Genomic DNA, 19,321 nt, shown 5'->3' on the forward strand with positions numbered 1-19,321 from the left:
AAACATGTGGCCTCAGCCATGTTTTCTCAACAAGTTTCTCATAGGGTTTTAGCATTATACATTGGAGCAGAGCTGAATGAAAGTAGGTGAACATGAAGAAAGCACCCACATGAATGCCTGTAACTTCCTATGTAATTACTATGCATGTCTTTGTAGACTCATCACCTTGGTATCCATAACCATTTCATTTACTTAGAGCTTAGTGATGAGAAAACATGGACACATAGAGGAAAACTACACACACTGGGGCCTTTTGGAGGGTGGAGGGTGGGAGACAGGAGAGGATTAGGAAAAAATAACTAATGGGTACTAAGCTTTTTACCTGGGTTTTGTATGATTTTGCAAATATATGGCCACATTCCTAGGTTAGGAAATAATCTGTACAACAAACCCCCATGACACAAGTTTACCAATGTAACAAACTTTCACTTGTAACCCTAAACTTAAATGTTTTTTAAAAACCTATAAAATATATATTCAAAGCACACATTATACCCTCACTTAACTAGACTTTGATATCTCACAAACATTCAAAAATGTTATACCGTGTGTTGGTTTTTATTATTTATCTATTTTTCCATTTGGTGACCCAGAAACCATGCAGATGCTTTGGTTGGGATGACAGGCATAACACATGCAGTCTTTGAGCAAAGAATGCTTGCAGTCTCACACTCGTGGTGTTTGTTCAATAAACAGACTGATAGATAGAATAGTACCTTTGAAAGAGTATTATATATGAACCACAAGAGGGACATTTAAATAGGGCTAGAAATAGGAAGAAGGGAAGAGAAGCAGAGTGGAAATGAATAGAGAATATCAACTCAACTAGACTTTACTGCATGTACCACTTTATCCTTCAATTCTTACACGTTGGACTTCCTTTCCTCTAAAAAGGCATTGCCCTGTCCACCTCAGGATGTCTAATTTTCAGCCTCTCTATCTAGAATCCTTTCTTCTCTCCACCCACCCATTGGATCTCTATGAATTTTTAGATCTAAAACCAAATGTCCCCATTTCAAAGAATCTTTTCTTTTCTTCACTCTAGTTAGACATATTGTTTATGCTTACAGTACCCTGCCTTTTGACTTCATGGCCTTTTATAGTTTATTATGAATTAATGGTTAGTTTGATTAATTAAATGTTTGCAGTTTCCACTATATTCTATGACTCACTAGTACAGAATATAGTGGATTCAGCATGAAATGCAAAGTACACAGCAATGTGAAAGGCATGTACTAAACACTCAATAAGTCTTAGAAAAATTACTGCCTGTCACGCCCGTAATCCCACCACTTTGTGGGGCCAAGATGGGTGGATCACCTGAGGTCAGGAGTTCGAGACCAGCCTGGTCAAAATGTTGGAACCCCATCTCTACTGAAAACACAAAAATTAGCCAGGCCTGGTGGCAGGCACCTGTAATCCCAGCTACTCGGGAGGCTGAAGCATGAGAATCACTTGAACCAGGGAGGCGGAGGTTGCAGTGAGCCGAGATTGCACCACTACACTCCAACCTGGGCAATAGGGTCAGACTCCAACACAAAAAAAAGAAAAGAAAAAAAGAAAAATTACTCTGAAATATATATTAAACAAATAAAAATTTGCCCCACTAACTCAAAGACTGGAGCATTTTTCAAATATAGAGAAATTACCTTACCTGAATTGAAAACACATTAAAAAAATAGCATATTTAGAAAATTCCAGAGAATTGCTAGATTGTGGCTGAGTAAAATATGTATTATATTAAATTAGGGTATTTGAGACAAATTTATGTTATAATATATAATTTGAAGAAAACACCAGTATGAATATGCATTTTTGTGTGTATAAACATGTATTTTTACTATTTCCTTAAAATAAAATTTTATTTTTCAGTTTTTTCAGGGCCTCCTTCACATCCTTGTTCCGCAGGCTATAAATCAGGGGGTTCAACATGGGAACTACAAGGGTGTAAAACAATGAGGTCATTTTATCTTGATCTAGAGAATAGGAAGAACTTGGCCGGAAATACATAAAGAGCAGAGTTCCCTGGAAAATTGCAACCGCAGATAAGTGGGAAGTGCATGTAGAGAGAGCTTTGAACCTCCTCTCAGCAGAGTGGATCTCCAAGACTGATAGGATGATATAACAATAAGAAATGAGAACTCCTGAAATGGTACTCAGTTCAATAAAACCGAAGACTGTGAATAACACTAACTCATTGACCTGTGTATCTGAGCATGAGAGTAATAAGAGAGGAGGGATATCACAGAAGAAATGATTAATCTCATTAGACCCACAGAAGCATAGGCGGAAGGCCAGTGTCGTATGTATCAAAGCATCTGCTATTCCCACCAGATAAACCCCAGTCAAGAGTAGATAGCACACTCTGCTAGACATGTTGACTGTATAGAGCAGGGGGTTGCTGATGGCCTTGTACCGATCAAAGGCCATCACTGCCAGAAGTAGACACTCAGAATCTGCAAAGATACAGAAGACCAAGAATTGCAGAGCACAGCCATAGAAGGGTATTGACTTGTTCTTGGCAAGTAGATCTACCAGCATCTTGGGCCCAGTTGCAGTAGAATAGCAGAGATCACAGAAAGACAGATGACTGAGGAAGAAATACATTGGTGTGTGAAGTTGGTAATCCATTCTGATTAAAACTATCATTCCAAGATTTGCTGAGAAATTAATGATATAAACAGCCAAGAATACAGCAAATAGGGTCACTTTCATCTCTGGGTTATTGGTAATTCCCAAGAGAAAAAAATCAGTTAATAAGGAGCAATTTTCCCAGTCCATTCTTCCTTGTTCTTGTTTCAAACTGCTACAGAAATCATTACGAGAATGACAGGCTAGAACCTGACTTTCCAAGATATCAAAAAAAAAATTATCTGTAAAGTAGAACAAGATTTGTTTATGTAAATTATCTTCTTTACCCTCAAAAAGTATCCCAGGTGAGTGTCACTTTCAAAGAGGCATTACTGTATTAAAAAAAAAAAAAACCCTAAAAGTGTCTGCCAAAGGAAGTTGATCAACTTTGAATCTAAACTTACACGCAATTTCTGACATATATCATTTGTCTTTGCTTCTATTGTACAATCTAAGGCAGTCAATTTGATTAAACTGAAAGCTCAGTACAGATCCAAAAGGATGTGAAAGAAACACCATAGTTAGAGTCACAAGGGCCAGAACATATAGGACTAAGCATCTCATATATTTGACAAAAAAGGATCATATTTATTGCATTATTCAAGAAATATATACATTTTTCTACCACTGACAGTGATATTACATGTAAGTTAATAAGAGAAAATTATTATGGTACTGTTTTTGATGTGGTGTCGTTAGTGCTTACTGGAAAGGAAAAATGTTTTATTTAACTGTTACTCATCATCACTGGTTTGTCACAGCATTTATAATCCATTTGGATGACTTATCTGGTTCTAAAAAACAAAAGCCAAATGTAAGTGGTAAAAGAAGTGTGAACAACAGACTATTTATATTTGCTTATAATTGACTTTTTTATTAAAATCAAAATGTGAAGAACAATAAGTGTTTCTGAAATATATAGGCTTCTGTTGCTTGTGTTATATGTGCACTTACTCTTGTGTGTGTGTGTGTGCCTGTGTGTGTCTGTTATATGAAAATTGAAATGTGGGGTGGGTCTGATTGTTATTTCTTCTAGACTTAAATATTATGGCATGTACCTTAAGAACTTGAATTTTCATAAATTAATATCCGTAATGTGTTACCTCTATTATTATTTGAGTAAATCTAGAACCTATCTTAAATTTACATCTAAAATAATATCACATGTACAGTGATTTTTTAAAGTAATGATTTACTTATGAAGGTTGATTAAAATATAAATGGGTGAAATCTATATTATCCTCTTACAATGACAAGTAAGGTCAGTCAAATTCACACAGATCCAATAAGAAAATATCATTGTTTGGCCATTAGATTCCAGAGGTGCTTCAACTGAGTAAGCATCTATAAAATCATTCATTTGTAAATTCCTTAATACATGATTTCTTATTTTTCCAAAATTTTTCCTCTGTCCTTTAAATTGATCATTCAGAAACCTACCTGAGATGAGCAAGTCTTTCTGTCCTTACCTCTGGTATGTGAACAATAGGCAGATCATATTTTATTTTTACTGGTAACTGTTGGGACTTAAATCTCTCAAGCCTCTGCCTTCACTCCTTTATGTTATTCAAACATGATTAATTAGATTCCTAGTTCTGTATTTTCCCCAGTGAATGCTGCAACTAGTTTACCAAAGGCTCCATTTTTAATTTTTCAGCTTTATCACCAAATTGACCAATGTTAGAAATTTATCAGAATTCATTTAACAGTATGCTTCATGGTTATCATGAAATAAGACAGCCAATGAAACTTGAGTAGATTTTCGACTTAATGGTTTTCTTGTCCTTTTCATTGCTCATCCTGTTTCTTCCACTTCTGAAAATCTCCTTCACCTCCCATTTAGAAATATGATAATCTAACATGCTGCTTTTTTTCATTAATCATTGTCTGATTACTTTTTCCCCAACTACAGTGACAACTACCCTCATTTCAATTATTTTATGGATGTACAACATCCGTCACATTGAACACACTTTTTCTTAATTTATATTTTATTTGTCTGTTGGCCTAGGTGTCTCTCTACATTCCCACAATCTCTAGCACAGAGATATGTGTGAGTAATGTATGTTTTTAAATGTGATTGTGTGATGTTAAATATTTTCTGCTTATTAGGCTGGTAATGTTCAACCAAGAATAAACATAAACAAACTTTCAGGTCTGTTTCTCCTAATATAGTTGATATGTACAAAGACGATTATTTAAAAGAAAACGTGGCCCTGCGCGGTGGCTCAAGCCTGTAATCTCAGCATTTTGGGAGGCCGAGGCAGGAGGTCAGGAGATCGAGACCATCCTGGCTAACATGGTGAAACCCCGTCTCTACTAAAAGATACAAAAAAATTAGCTGGGTGTGTTGGCGGGTGCCTGTGGTCCCAGCTACTCGGGAGGCTGAGGCAGGAGAATGGCGTGAACCCAGGAGGCGGAGCTTGCAGTGAGCTGAGATTGCGCCATTGCACTCCAGCCTGGGCAACAGAGCGAGACTCCGTTTCAAAAAAAAAAGAAAACATGTGTTGAGGCCATGCTTTTTAAGGAAAAAGCTAAGTTCTATTTATTTCCAAAATAAGTTTTGTGTACTATTATTCATGGCAGTCCTTTGATACTTGGAAGTTACTCAAAGTGTGAATTTTGTGTCTACCCCATTGACTCCCCTAGGGCTGCTATGTATTGCTCTCCTCTCCGTCCCTATTTTAGTCAACTATTTTAGCCTTTAACTTCATGGGACAGAGAGCTGAATCCTGCATTCACATTGTTCTGGCCATAAAATTGTCTCTACTCTCCCTTCTAAAAATGTGCTTTTAAAGCACCTCTTCATTCAGGCCTGGGCTTGTGGAGGAAATGGTATGAATTTAAATACATTCTACAATGGATTGTGTATCACATTCCATGTGTTTTCCATATACTAATTACTATATCTCCATATATCTTATCATATATTTCAAATATTGTCTTATGTTTCCATCTCTAACAACTTCATTATACAGATACCAAAAGTGAAATTCAGAAGTAAAGAGTAAACTTCTGGAGTCTCATAGGCATGAAGTTTTCTTTCTCCAAGAACCTGCTCTCAATATGTTTCTGACTACAGTGTAATGAAAAAAAATTTCTCTGTACTGGCCATGTTCTGAGTGGTGTTTTATAATATGTGATTCATTGCTGGATACTTACAAGTACATATTTCTATGTGTTCTTTAAAGTCTACTGTCGACTGTACTGTACAAAAATGTATTCCCACTGACATTCTGTCTTAAGGAAGTTAATCTATTTTTTACTACAAAAAAGTGAAAGAAAAATGTGTAACTAAAATAGTCAGTGATAGACATAAGCCAGTGTATCCATATAAACACTCCAGGTGATTTCTGTGTCTTCCCAAACCTTACCAGGGAGTAGACAGGGGCATAGCCTTTTCTCAAAATTCCTATAAAGCTAGCCTACATCTGGCTAAATTATTAAAATATTCTTGATTGGGGGAAAAGTACTTTTTAGTATTAAATTTCAATGACTTTTTATGCTTTATTGTCATTGCTTGGGAGATGGTGGTGTTACAAATATGCTAAATTTATGGCTATTAGACATGTTGTTAAAGACAAGTCCAACAAATTAACTGTAATAATTTTCCACCCATTACACTAAAGACACTGATACATTTGTGTTGCCCAAGAGCTTTGTTACCATCATCTACTTCTCTGGTCCATACTTAAAGGAAATGGGCGTTTAACTTGATTCAAACTCATTTTCATATCATGTGATTACATGTTTACAGGAATGACAGGACTCTTTAGGTTATACTTTACTTAGGTAAGACCTAAATTAGCTTCCTAAACTCGACTGTCCCTGGACATGTAGGCTAAATTCTCTTCAACCCTTTTCATTAAAACCTGAATCTAAGTGGCTACATTATTATAAAAAGTTGGATAAAATTATTGGTATTTAATTGAAGATGCTTTCTTAAATTATGGAAGAAAATAACCTAGTTGGAATTCACATCAGAGGTAAGCAACTGAGGAAAAATATCTGTATCTAAATTTGTTCCCTGGTGTCACCAGTGCTCCGAAAGATAATACTGTGTAAGTAACTGTCTGCTTATAATCTTCTTCCTTCAGAAAAACATGGTTGTTTGTCCCTAAGTCATAAACCATTATGAATAAGTTTAGTGCATGGTACTGTCCCAAGAAGAATCAGGCTCTCTTAGCTTCCCTTTTACAGGAAACAATACTAAAAGTTCTTAAAGGCTGAATAAAACATTTTTGTTTTATTTTAAAAAGAGAAATTTTAATAAATAAATATTTACTGAAATATTTTATGAAAGTTGCACAACTTTTTCACAAAAACATGCTGAACTCTATTGAATACAAGGAATTACTAGTAATACAAATTTATAGTAATAACATTCTGAAATTTCTACAGTCTAATGGTGAACAGATTTTGCTTTTAGAAAATCTTTTGATGTGTAATATACATACAGATTATACTTAAATGATAGGTATACAACTAGATGAATTTTCAAAAAAAATAAAAATACTCCTGTAACCAGGACCCAAAGAAAGAAAGAAAGAAAGAATATTACCAGAATCCCCCAAAGTCTTCTACATGATCCCTCCTAAGTTACTACCCTCCTACTCCCAAAGGGTAATTACTTTCTTGATGTTTAAAACAGTAAATTACTTTCATATTTTTTGAACCATATATAAATGGATGCCTACAGTATGCACTTTTCCTTAATGACATATTTATGCAATACATCCAATTTGTTTCATACAATTGTAGTACATTCATTCTTATTGTTGCATATTGGAGATTGACATCCACCTTTTCTTGGACTTTATTCTGATTCAAGCACACTCCTGCCATGATGCTGTTCCAGATATATCTAGTGTGCAGGTAAAATTTCCAAAAGAACATGGATTAACTGAGGAGATATAATGACAAAAGGAAGCAACCTCATTGAGTTTTCTACTTCTATACTTCCCCATGCTATGTGTCCGAATCTCAGAAAGAATGTCATCCTGGAGAACAGAGTATCATTGCTCAACTTGGGATTTACAGGAAATCTAAAATGTTTTCACTCAAAAGCATTTTACAATGGCACCTAGCTAGCCTTAGATATTGAGTGACTTTTAGCCTGTGTAATTGCAGAAAACATTTGAGTGTTTGTGATTCTCATATGGTCCTTCAAATGCATATCCATGTCCCTGTTTACTACAGAAGCCACTTGCAGTACTTTGATCATCAGAAAACTAGAGAAGAATCATGGAAGCTACTAAATATCTTATAATAATCTCGATAAGTATTCTTTAATTATTTTTGAAATAATTTACACTTGTCTTTAATATGCCATTGCCTTTAGCATCCACAACCACTTATATACTTAATTATAAGATACAAAACATATATTTGAGATACATACTAGACAATCAATGATTTCTTTTTGCCTTATGATAAGCTTTCAATCAAAATTAACTTTTTTTCTTATTTCTTTACTTATTGATTCAGACAGGCTCCTGGGTTCAAAGGGGTAGGTCTCTGGTGAAACTTCAACATCAAGCCAGGGATAGCCTGAAGACTGGGGGCCAGGTGGCCAGTTCCACCGACCAGAGTGAAAACTTATGGTGCTTTTCCTGGGCCCGCCCGTGGCCACCCATGGACCAATCAGCACACACTTCCTCCCCTCTGAAGCCCATAAAACCCCAGACTCAGCCAAACTTAGGCAGATGATGAGACAACCTGCCTTCAGAGAGGAGCTACCCACTCTAGGTCTCCTCTCTGCTAAGAGTTGTACACTCTTGGGGATGACCTGCCTGTGGATAGGAGCTAACCACTCTGGGTCTCCTGAGAGCTGTACTGTAGCTCAATAAAGCACCTCTTCACCTTGCTCACCCTCCAATTGTCTGCATACCTCAATCTTCCTGGAGGCAGGACAAGAACTTGGAACCTGCCGAGTGGCGGGACAGAAAGAGCTGTAACACAAATAGGGCTGAAATGAGTTCAGTGTGGCCCCCAAACCACTCTCCACATTGCAAGTGACAAGAAGGAGAGAAGAGCTGCGGCCCTTCAGGGGGCCCAGAACTAAGGGCTGTCCAAGCCAGTGCTGTGACACCTTCTTTGGGGCTCTTCGGTTTCTGGTGTCTCCATGCTTCTGGCTGGTACCATGTTCCCCTCATCTAGACATGGGTGCCCGCAGTAGAGGCTGCTTGTGGTGCATCTGAACCAGCAACAGGCTTCCATGGATCCGGCACCTGGAGCTGCCCATCCTGCTGCAGCAGCTGGCATGCCTGGCAGTGTGCAGTGGCCAGACTCCATGCTTGTATGCTTACTCATCCATCGCCACTCCAGCCTGGCTCACCCATGGCAGGCATGGGATCTGGGCTGGTAGTGCGAGCCAAGTACAGCCTGCCAGGCCAAGGCAGTGGAGGGAGCTCAGCAAGCCCAAGCAAAAGCCTACTTGGGCAAAGGTGCCACCAGCAACAGAGGTCTCTGGCTGGCGAAATAACACCCCAGGTATCCCATGACATAAAGACAGTTGACAAAAATATTTAAATGTTCACAGTTAACTTTCATACTTCAGACATTGTTTTGTCTTAAATGTTCTTCATCCTATTTCTCAGAAGCTGTAATATTGATCTATTATTTTCCTTTGTCATTATTTCTTTTGTGTACCTCTGAAATATGCCTGTTCTTGATTAAAAAGAGCGGACCTTGTGAGACAAATTGAATTCTATTGAATTCTATGTTCCACAGTTATCTCTGACTAAAACAAATAATATCATATCCAATACCATACAAGTACCTCTGTGTTCTGTGGGTATGTAAGAAAAATAGAGTTGTAGGTAGATGAAGAAAAAATAAGAATGACATTTGAATAATGATCTAGTGATCAATACGCGGGTCCTCAAAATCTTGGCCTAAATTCATTTAAATCTGTTCCTGTGAAAACGTATTTAACATAATTGTTTTCTTTATTGAAAGAGGACATTTTACATAGATATTTATATGTAAACTATGTAAAATATATGTACATATATGTAAAATGTACCCATATATACACTATATATATAGAGTAAGAGATTTAAAACAGTCTAAAAGATTTTGACCAACTCTGCAACTGCTGCTTACATTTTATTGTATGCCTTGTTCTCTAGGGAGGTTGTTACATGTAATTGAAATGAAAAGCAGCCTTGGAGATGCTTTCTGTATTAGCCATGTTCTCAGTTATATTTTAAAATATGCGAATCATGATGTACTCTAATAAGTGCAGATCGCTATGTTCATTTAATATCTACTGCTGATTGACATTTCAAGACAATATATGATAATCATGTACAGCAGGGGTATATTCTGAATCTGAATGCAGCTAATTTATTTGAAATTAAGCCAGTAAATGCAAAATATGAGGGCAAAAATAGTAAGATGTATTAGGCATGTACCAGTTATGCCTTGAAGTACTCCATGTAACTTTTTACTTTTTCTGAAACTTTACCTGTGACTTAATAAAAACACACGGGTTTTTTCATGTGTGTGTGTGGATGGAGCGGTGGGTAGGTGTATGTTTTCTGTTTTTTTCTTTTCTTCTTTTCTTTTTTTTTTTTTTTTTTCAGATGGAGTCTCATTCTGTCACCAGGCTGGAGTGCAGTGGCACGATCTTGGCTCACTGCAACCTCCGCTTCCCAGATTCAAACGATTCTCCTGCCTCAACCTCTCAAGTAGCTGGGACTACAGGCACATGCCACCATGCCCAGCTAATTTTTGTATTTTTAGTAGAGACGGGGTTTCACTATGTTGGGTAGGTTGGTCTTGAACTCCTGACCTCGTGATCCACCTGCGTCTGCCTCACAAAATTCTGGATTAAAGGCATGAGCCACCATGCCTGGCCATTTTCTGTTTTTTGTTTTGTTTTGTTTTGTTTTGTTTTCATTTGTTTATTTATTGTTGTTTTTCTCCCTTGCTTTCTATAAAGCTAAAACACCCATTAGTCTAAAATCAGTAAATTAGTATATTTTTAACTTGGGGAAAAGGAATTCTTAGTGATGATTTTTTTTTAATATTGCATTGTAATTTCTTGTGTGATGATACCAATACTAAGATAACAAATGTACTCCTGTGGGAGATACGGCTGGGGCAAACTCAAACCACCCAAGTAGTTGCTAGTAATTGTCCTAACAGTTAAACATCAAGAAACAGATGGATTTGTATTACCCAAGAGCTTTACAAACATTGTTTACTTTTCTAGTGTGTATTTGGAGAAGATGGAGTTGCCCTTGGTCACCTTCTTCTGATTCTGTTTTACAATCTCATTTTTTTACCCCAGATGCTTCCCTGTCTTCAGGAATGCTAAATTCTCGCAGGTTAATTTTCTTTAGTCAGGACTCAGCTTTAGCTTCTCATATACAACTGTTTCTCCAGGACATGTGGACTCTCTTCCCCACCAATCCCCCATCCTGATTTAGAAATTACCATGCAACTTATGGCCTGCAAACCCTTATTAATGTAGCTACATTAATATCACAAGTTGGATAAATTTATTTAAGTCCCACAGGAATTTGTGTTTTCATTCAGAATAATGTTCTCACATAACTGATAAAAAAAATTGTCTTTAGGAGAAATGTTATGTATCAGACCCAAGTAAGTAAGGAAAAAAAAGTATATATATTTAAAGCTTCTGTGGTGACTTCCATTACCATGGAAGCAATTGTCTTCCTAAAAACCACCTTCTTTGGAAAACAGTTGTCAGGCCCTAAAGCATGGAATGTTATGAAACAGAGTTCATTACATGATACTGATACCAAAGAACATTAAGTTTCCCTGCTACTGTGAGTTGATAAAGACATTGTTGTTCTACAAGCAGGACAGAACTTTTAGTGAAATAAATATTAATCATTTATTAAGATATTCTATAAAATTTGGGCACTGCATTAATTTTACAAACATATATTGAACACTTAGGATATACATGAAACTGCTAGATTAAAAAAAAATCCTGCAGTAAAATAATATCTTAGGGAATATACTTTGTTTTGGCAAAACTTTTTAGGAAATAACATACGTATAGAAAGTTATTATTTAGAAAATATACTCCAAGTACATTTCTAGAAAGGAAAATATTTCAGCACCCAGAACCAGGCCAATATAAACCAAAATTACTAGCATCTCATAAATTGTCTCTGCATGCATTATGAATTGATGTCCATATGCTGGGTAATCTCATATGTTTTTTGAGGTATGTAGTAGTAAAATCAGTTTTTACACTGTTTTTTAGTCTGGCTTCTTTCACCCAATATTATGTTTGTGAGATTCCTCCATGCTGTTGATGTGGAGATAGTGCATTCATTCTCATTGTTGGTAGCATGCCGAGGTGAAAACATAACATAATGCTATTCATCTAATTTGGAGCAGGGATCAACAAACTATGACCCATAAATTCTTTTTGGAACTTGGAAATACCAATTTATTAATATATTATCTATGGATTTTTTGTGATACAAGGGAAAACCTGAGTGATTATTACAATTTATGATCTGCAAACCTTAAAACATATAGTATCTAACTCTTTTTTGTTTGTTTGTTTGTTTTTGAAATTTTAAAGCTGGGTGTCCAGGGGAGACATCACATGTTGGCAGGTTCCGTGATGCCCCCCGAGCCGTAAAACCAGCAAATTTTTATTAGTGATTTTCAAAAGGGGAGGGACTGTACGAATAGGGTGTTGGTCACAGAGAGCATGTGCTTCACAAGGTAATAGAATATCACAAGGCAAATGGAGGCAGGGCGAGATCACAGGACCACAGGACCGGGGCGAAATTAAAATTGCTAATGAAGTTTCAGGCACGCATTGTCATTGATAACATCTTATCAGGAGACAGGGTTTGAGAGCAGACAACCAGTCTGACCATAATTTATTAGGTGGGAATTTCCTCATCCTAATAAACCTGGGAGTGCTACAGGAGACTGGGGCTTATTTCATCCCTACAGCTCCGACCATAAAAGACAGCCGCCCTCAAAGCAGCCATTTTAGAGGCCTACCCTCAGGGAGGCATTCTCTTTCTCAGGGATGTTCCTTGCTGAGAAAAAGAATTCAGTGATATTTCTCCCATTTGCTTTTGAAAGAAGAGAAATGTGGCTCTGTTCCACCTGGCTCACAGGCAGTCAGAATTTAAGGTTATCTCTTGTTCCTTGAACATTGCTGTTATCTTGTTCTTTTTTTAAGGTGTCTAGATTTCATATTGTTCAAACACACATTCTCTACAAACAATTTGTGCAGTTAACGCGATCATCACAGGGTCCTGAGGTGACATACATCCTCCTCAGCTTACAAAGATGATGGGATTAAGAGATGAAAGTAAAGACAGGCATAGGAAATCACAAGGGTATTGATTGGGGAAGTGATAAGTGTCCATGAAATCTTCATAATTTATGTTCAGAGATTGCAGTAAAGGCAGGTGTAAGAAATTATAAAAGTATTAATTTGGGGAACTAATAAATGTCCATGAAATCTTCACAATCCACGTTCTTCTGCCATGGCTTCAGTGGGTCCCTCCACTGGGGGTTCCTGACTTCCCACAACATCTCTCCCTTTCTTTTTATATAAATGTGCCATGGCGATGAAGTCTTGTTCGTTCTCCCGATTTTGACACAGGATTCTTTGACTGGTCCGGCACACTAAAAACAAGCCGATTAAACAGAGAAACATAATTCCAAAATTTTCTACAGTGGAGCCCCCAGTAGACTTAATCCAAGTCGTGGAGTTTAATCCATGAAGATTTTCTGCCACCTGATCTAATGCCTCAGCTCCAGTCACAAAGGATAAGTGAGCTTGAGAGGCTTCAAAAATTTGATTCTTTAATTTAGTTATGTCCAATGATAAATTATCTTCCCTACCCAGAAGGTGTCCTTTGACCATTTCCCATGAATGATCAGTCTCGTTATAGGCTGTGATACAGAAATCCGAAGTATTCCAATCACACTGAATTTGCATGCATATCTAACTCTTTAAGGAAAGTGTCTCCAACTTCTGATCTAATGTTTTGATAAAATATTGAGTTGTTTTTAATTTTACTGCTATTGCAAATAATGCAGTGGTGAAGATTTGTGTACACATGTTTAAGTCTTTCATTTATTTCTCTTGGTTATAAATCTAAGAATGAAATTTTTGAGTCATAGGGCATTTGTTTGTCCGTCTATAGTAGATACTGCCATACAATTTTATAACATGAAATGTCAATGCCCATTTCTACTGTCAACATGTAAGATTAATGATTGTGCCAAATTCTCACCATTGCTGGATATTTTGAATGTTTTCATTGTAGCTACTCTGTAGGTGAGTCACAATACTCATTGAGGTTCTAATTTTTGTGTACTTAAGCATTAATAAATTTGGGAAATCATTACTATGACATGTTTATGAAGATCCAAATTTGAATAAAAGAACAGTAAAAATTGATGTGTTTAAGTGTTTGGCCTTCTGAAACTTGTATTATCTTTATTTATTTGCTTATTTATTTTTTGAGATGGAGTCTCACTCTGTCGCCCAGGCTGGAGGGCAATGGTGTCATTTTGGCTCACCGCAACCTCCTCCTTCTCCTCAGTTCAAGTGATTCTCCTGCCTCAGTCTCCCAAGTAGCTGGGATTACAGGTTTCTGCCACAACACCTGGCTATTTTTTTTTTTTTTTTTTTTGGTGGAGAAAGGTTTTGCCATGTTGGCCAGGCTGGTCTGGAACTCTTTACTTCAAGTAATCTACCAGCCTTGGCCTCCCAAAGTGCTGTGATTACAGGTGTGAGCCACCTCACTCGGCCTGAAACTTGTACTATCTAACTGGCATTTTTCTCACCACTATTTTAGGTCAAAACAGCCTAGAGGCATAGTGTGATTCTTTTGTATAAAAATGAAGTGACTCACCTTTTTCCAACTCATTCTAACACTGGGGATGGGTTTTCACAGCAGTAGAATCATAATTCACAGAAATAGATTGTGGTGCCTGGAAATGTCATTGGAAATAATCTAGACAAAGTCCTTTTTTTGTATAAAAGAGGATTGATATTTTCATTCTTATGTTTAGGGATTAAAGTGGCAAGGATGAAGGAAGGACTCAAGATAAACATCACCCATCCACACAGTCACTATTAGTGATATTGTATTTGAACAATACTATTTTCCATCAGTCATTGGTTGATTTGAATGAAAAATATGATTTAGAAAGAATAAGAAGGGAAGGAAAGGATGAGGTTCGAAGTAAACAGTCTAGGATAGATTACAGCTTTTGATGCTGTATTCCATGTTTCTGTAGAATCCTCAGATAAAAGCCACTATAAGCCAACTGCTCAAGATTCTATTTAACCCATGAATTCCCTAAAAATTTTCAAATAATGTTTCCAGTCCCATTCATTCAGGGAGATGAAGTTCACAATTAAGCAAATCAGCTTATTGTATTTTTTGGAAACGCTTTAATAGGTTTTAAAATTTCCTTCTCTTTAGTTCACATCCACTATATCTAATAAAAGAGGCCACTGTGTAGCTCAAGTCAGTCTTCAGATGTAACAAGTAGGTGACATGTGAGAGAGAAATGGGCTAATTAGATGACATGTTTACATCTTCTAAATTATTGACAATCAACTAATACTTCATTTTATTTATGCTTTAATGTATGTTAAGCAACGTTTTCCACCATGTTGCTACTCATATTAGTCTCTTTAGGCTGCTATAACAAAATACTGTACATGGGGTAGCTTATAAACAACATACATTTATTTCTTGCTCTTCTGGTTGTTGGAAAGTTAAAACAGGGCACTTGCAGATTCAGTGTCTTATGAGAGGTCCCTTTCTGTTTGATAGACAGCCCCGTTTTTTGCTGTGCCCTCCCATGGCAGAATGGGCAAAGGAACTCTCCAGGCCTGTTGTATGAAGGTGTTAATCCCATTAGTGAGAGCTATACCCTTATAAATTCATCACCTCCTAAAACCATCACTTTGGAGATTAGAATTTTAAAATATGAGGGAAAAAAATTACAGTGCTCATAGTCACAACTGTGAAAGAATACAGGTTAATTAAGAAAACGTGTTACCCTTGAAAGCCATAAAGCCTTTTATCTAAAGCAGGAATTATTCATAGTTTTTATTTTCCTCCACCATGATACCTTCTCCTGACATGTCCTAGTGTCTCATATGTCACACTTACCACATAGGAATTTCTTGGGTTTTACTTTTATTCGGAAATATTTTCACACAAGGACACTTCACATTGGCAGCTAGAAAACCTAAAATATTCAGTGGTATTTAGCTTCTATAACTGCAATGAATAGTTAAGAGTGTCCTTGTCTCTTATACATCCATTCCAATATAAGGTCATCTTCATGTTTTCTCAACAAGCTGATTCAGTGCTGTAGTCACCAGGAAACAAGAACAGAGATAGATGAAAAGGGCAGATATCTCGGACATACACAGATAAATGTTCATGTGCAAGCATTGTAGGTTCTATAGTAAAAGCAATTTTATATATATATACATATATACACATATATATACATATATATACACATATATATACATATATATATACACATATATACATATATATACACATATATACATATATACACATATATACACATATATACATATATACATATATATACACATATATATACACACAAACATACACACACATATAAATATACACATATTTATTCGAGTTACATACCATATCTTCTATTAATTTTGTTATGCTGACATCTAATAAACACTCATAAATATGGTGTTTTCGTGTATTTATCTGTTTTCCTATTTTATGTTACAGAAATAACATTTATGTAGGTGCTTTGGATAACAGGGATGAAACTCAGTGTTCCATACTTGAGCAAAGAACACTCACAATCTCATACTGGAAGCAATGATTTCATAAACAGGTGATATTAAAATAATGCCTTAAGGAATTGTTTGTGAACCACAAAGAGGGTCATTTTAGGAGGGCTGAGAATGAGAAAGAAGAAAAGGGAAGCTTCCTGGAGAAAGGGATGAAGGAGGTGATAATTGATAATTAGAGCACACAGATGTACTTGAGCTGGGCCCTTTCTATTGCCATTTATGACCTAGCCAGAAATGTAGTTGAGTGGGGCCCTTTCCATTGCCATTTATAACCCAGCCAGGTTGGACTTCACTTCCAAAATGACCTGGACCTGTCCACCTCAAGACCTCTCTAATTGCCAAACCCTCTGCCAAGAATCCCTTCCTCTCCCCAAGTTTCATCTTTTTCAGATTTGAGACAATATCTCCATCCCAGGAAGACTTTCTCCTACACATTAGATTTAGACATTTTGCTGTTGGATTATAACCACAGTCTTTTTATATCATTTTTGTTTCCAGGTGTCTTGTGAATTATTTGAGTGCTCAGTTAACTAGTATGTGTTACTTGTCACTAGAATATAAGTATAGAAACTACTGAATTTGCCACGAAACACAAAGCACCTAAATATGCATAAAAGCAACGAGTATATACTCAGTGAATCTTAGTATAATTGAAATAATCCTGAATTTAAAAATGAGCAAATCAAAATGTGGCATAAGGTCAAGAAAATTTTGCAAGAGAAGTACTAAATATTCTTTCAAGGCAGAAAATGAAGCAGAATATATTTGGGGAACTGTAATATTTTCTTATGATTAGACTAGTGCACATACTCATTTTATTACATTGAACTATTTGACACAACTTTGTTTCCCCACTTCCCACAGTACCTGGCAACAATTAATCTATTTTCTGTTTCTGTAGATTTGCCTGTTCTGGGTATTAATCTAAATAGATCATACAATATGTGGCTTTTTGTGTCTGGCTTCTTTCATTTAGCTTCATGTTTTCAAGTTTTGTCCATTTCGTAACATACCTCAAGAAATTAAAACAATTTTAGCTTCTTAAACAGGACTGCTCCTTCAGACCATGTAGACTGGCCTCCCCAACCCCACCCCCATTTAGAACCTGAAATTATGCATCTACATTAATATTACAAGTTGGAAAACCTAATTGAACTTCCACAGAGATTTGTGCTTTCGTTGAGAATGGTGTTCTTACATAAGGAAAAAAAAAATGTCTTTAGGACATTTATTGATGGGACTGTATTTTTCCAATTTTGTGTTCTTGATACCTTTGTCAAAGACAGTTGATCATAGATTTGTAAGTTTATTTCTAGATTCTTTCTTCTGTTCCATGGGCCTGTGTTTCTTTTAAAATGCCAACACCATGCTGTTTGGATCACTATAGATTTGCGGTAGATTGTGAGATGTAACACTGTGACACCTCCAGCTTTGTTCTTTTCACTTATGATTCGTCTGTCCATTTGAGGTCTTTTGCATTTTAATATAAATTTTAAAACTTTTTTCCTCTTTCTGTGAAGACAGCCATTGGAATTTTGATAAAGATTACATTGGATCTGTAGATCGCTTTAGGTAGTATGGTCCTTTCAACAATAGTAATTCCTCCAAATCACGAACATGAGATGTCTGTCCATTTATTTGTATCTTCTTCAATTTATCTCATCAATATTTAATAGTTTATATGTAGAAAACTTTCAATTCCTTGGTTAAATTTATTCCAAAGTATTTTATCATTTTTGATACTATGGTAAATGGGATTGATTTCCTGATTTCTTGTTTGGATAGTTTGTTATTAATGTGTAAAAATGCTACTGATATTTGTTATGTTGATTTTGTGTCCTGCATGTTTACTGAATTCATTTATTAGTTCTACCAGGTTTTCGTGAAGTTCTTAGAGTTCTCTGTATATAAGATTGTGTAGTCTTCAACTGAGAAAATTATTTTTTCTTCCTTTCTGATTTGGATACGTTTCATTTATTTTCATTTTTCTTCTTTTCTTTTCTTTCTTCTGTGTGTGCATGTGTGTAGGTGTGTGAGTGTGTGTGTGTGTGTGTGTGTGTATGAGTGCGCCTAATTGCTCTGGCTAGAAGTCCCACTACTATGTTGAATAGAAATAGTTAAGAGTGGACATTCTTCTCTTGCTCCTGATCTTACATGAAAAGTTATCACCTTTTTGCCACTGAGTATGATGTTGGCTGTGGGCTTGAACATATATGGCCTTCATTATGGAGATGCCTTCCTTCCATGCCTACTATGTTGAGAGTTTTTATCATAAAATGATATTGCATTTTTTCAAATAATTTTCTGCATTTGAGATGATAATATATCTTTTTTATTCATTCTGTTAATGTGTGTATCACATTTATTAATTTGTAGACATGCACCATCGACATGAACCATCTATGGATAACAGGGATACATTTGCCTGATCATCATAAATGCTTCTTTTAATTGCTATTAAGTATTGATTTACCAGTGTTTCATTGATGACTGCTTCATCTATGTTAATCAGGGATATTGGTCTATAATTTTCTTTTCTTGTAATGTAATTGGTTTTGGTATGCAGGTAATGCTGGCCTTGTAACATGAGTTTGGATATATTTCCTCCTCTTTGATTTTATGAAAGAGTTTTAGAAGGATTGGTATTAGTTTTTCTTTAAACGTTTGGTAGAATTTAGTAATGAAGCAATTAGGTTGTGGATATTACTTTAACGCAGATTTTTTTTATTACTGACTCCAGATCTTTATGTGTTATTAGTCTGCTCAGATTTTATATTTCATCATGACTTGATCTCAGTAGATTGTATGTGTTTAGGAATTTATCCATTTCTTCTAGGTTATTCAATT

The 19,321-nt window shown here is 36.0% G+C and overlaps 1 protein-coding gene across 1 annotated transcript; it reads right to left on the reverse strand.

Annotated features, from left to right (window-relative positions):
* Positions 1-1,141: 1,141 nt before the first annotated feature.
* LOC100986734 (olfactory receptor 5W2) lies at positions 1,142-3,182 on the reverse strand. The gene has a single exon (XM_003811930.4). The coding sequence runs from the start codon at positions 2,779-2,781 to the stop codon at positions 1,849-1,851; it is 933 nt and encodes a 310-aa protein (XP_003811978.3). The 5' UTR covers positions 2,782-3,182; the 3' UTR covers positions 1,142-1,848.
* Between the last annotated feature and the right edge of the window lie 16,139 nt (positions 3,183-19,321).

The sequence above is a fragment of the Pan paniscus genome, chromosome 9, assembly GCF_029289425.2.
Source record: "Pan paniscus chromosome 9, NHGRI_mPanPan1-v2.0_pri, whole genome shotgun sequence".
NCBI classification, from domain to species: Eukaryota; Metazoa; Chordata; class Mammalia; order Primates; family Hominidae; genus Pan; species Pan paniscus.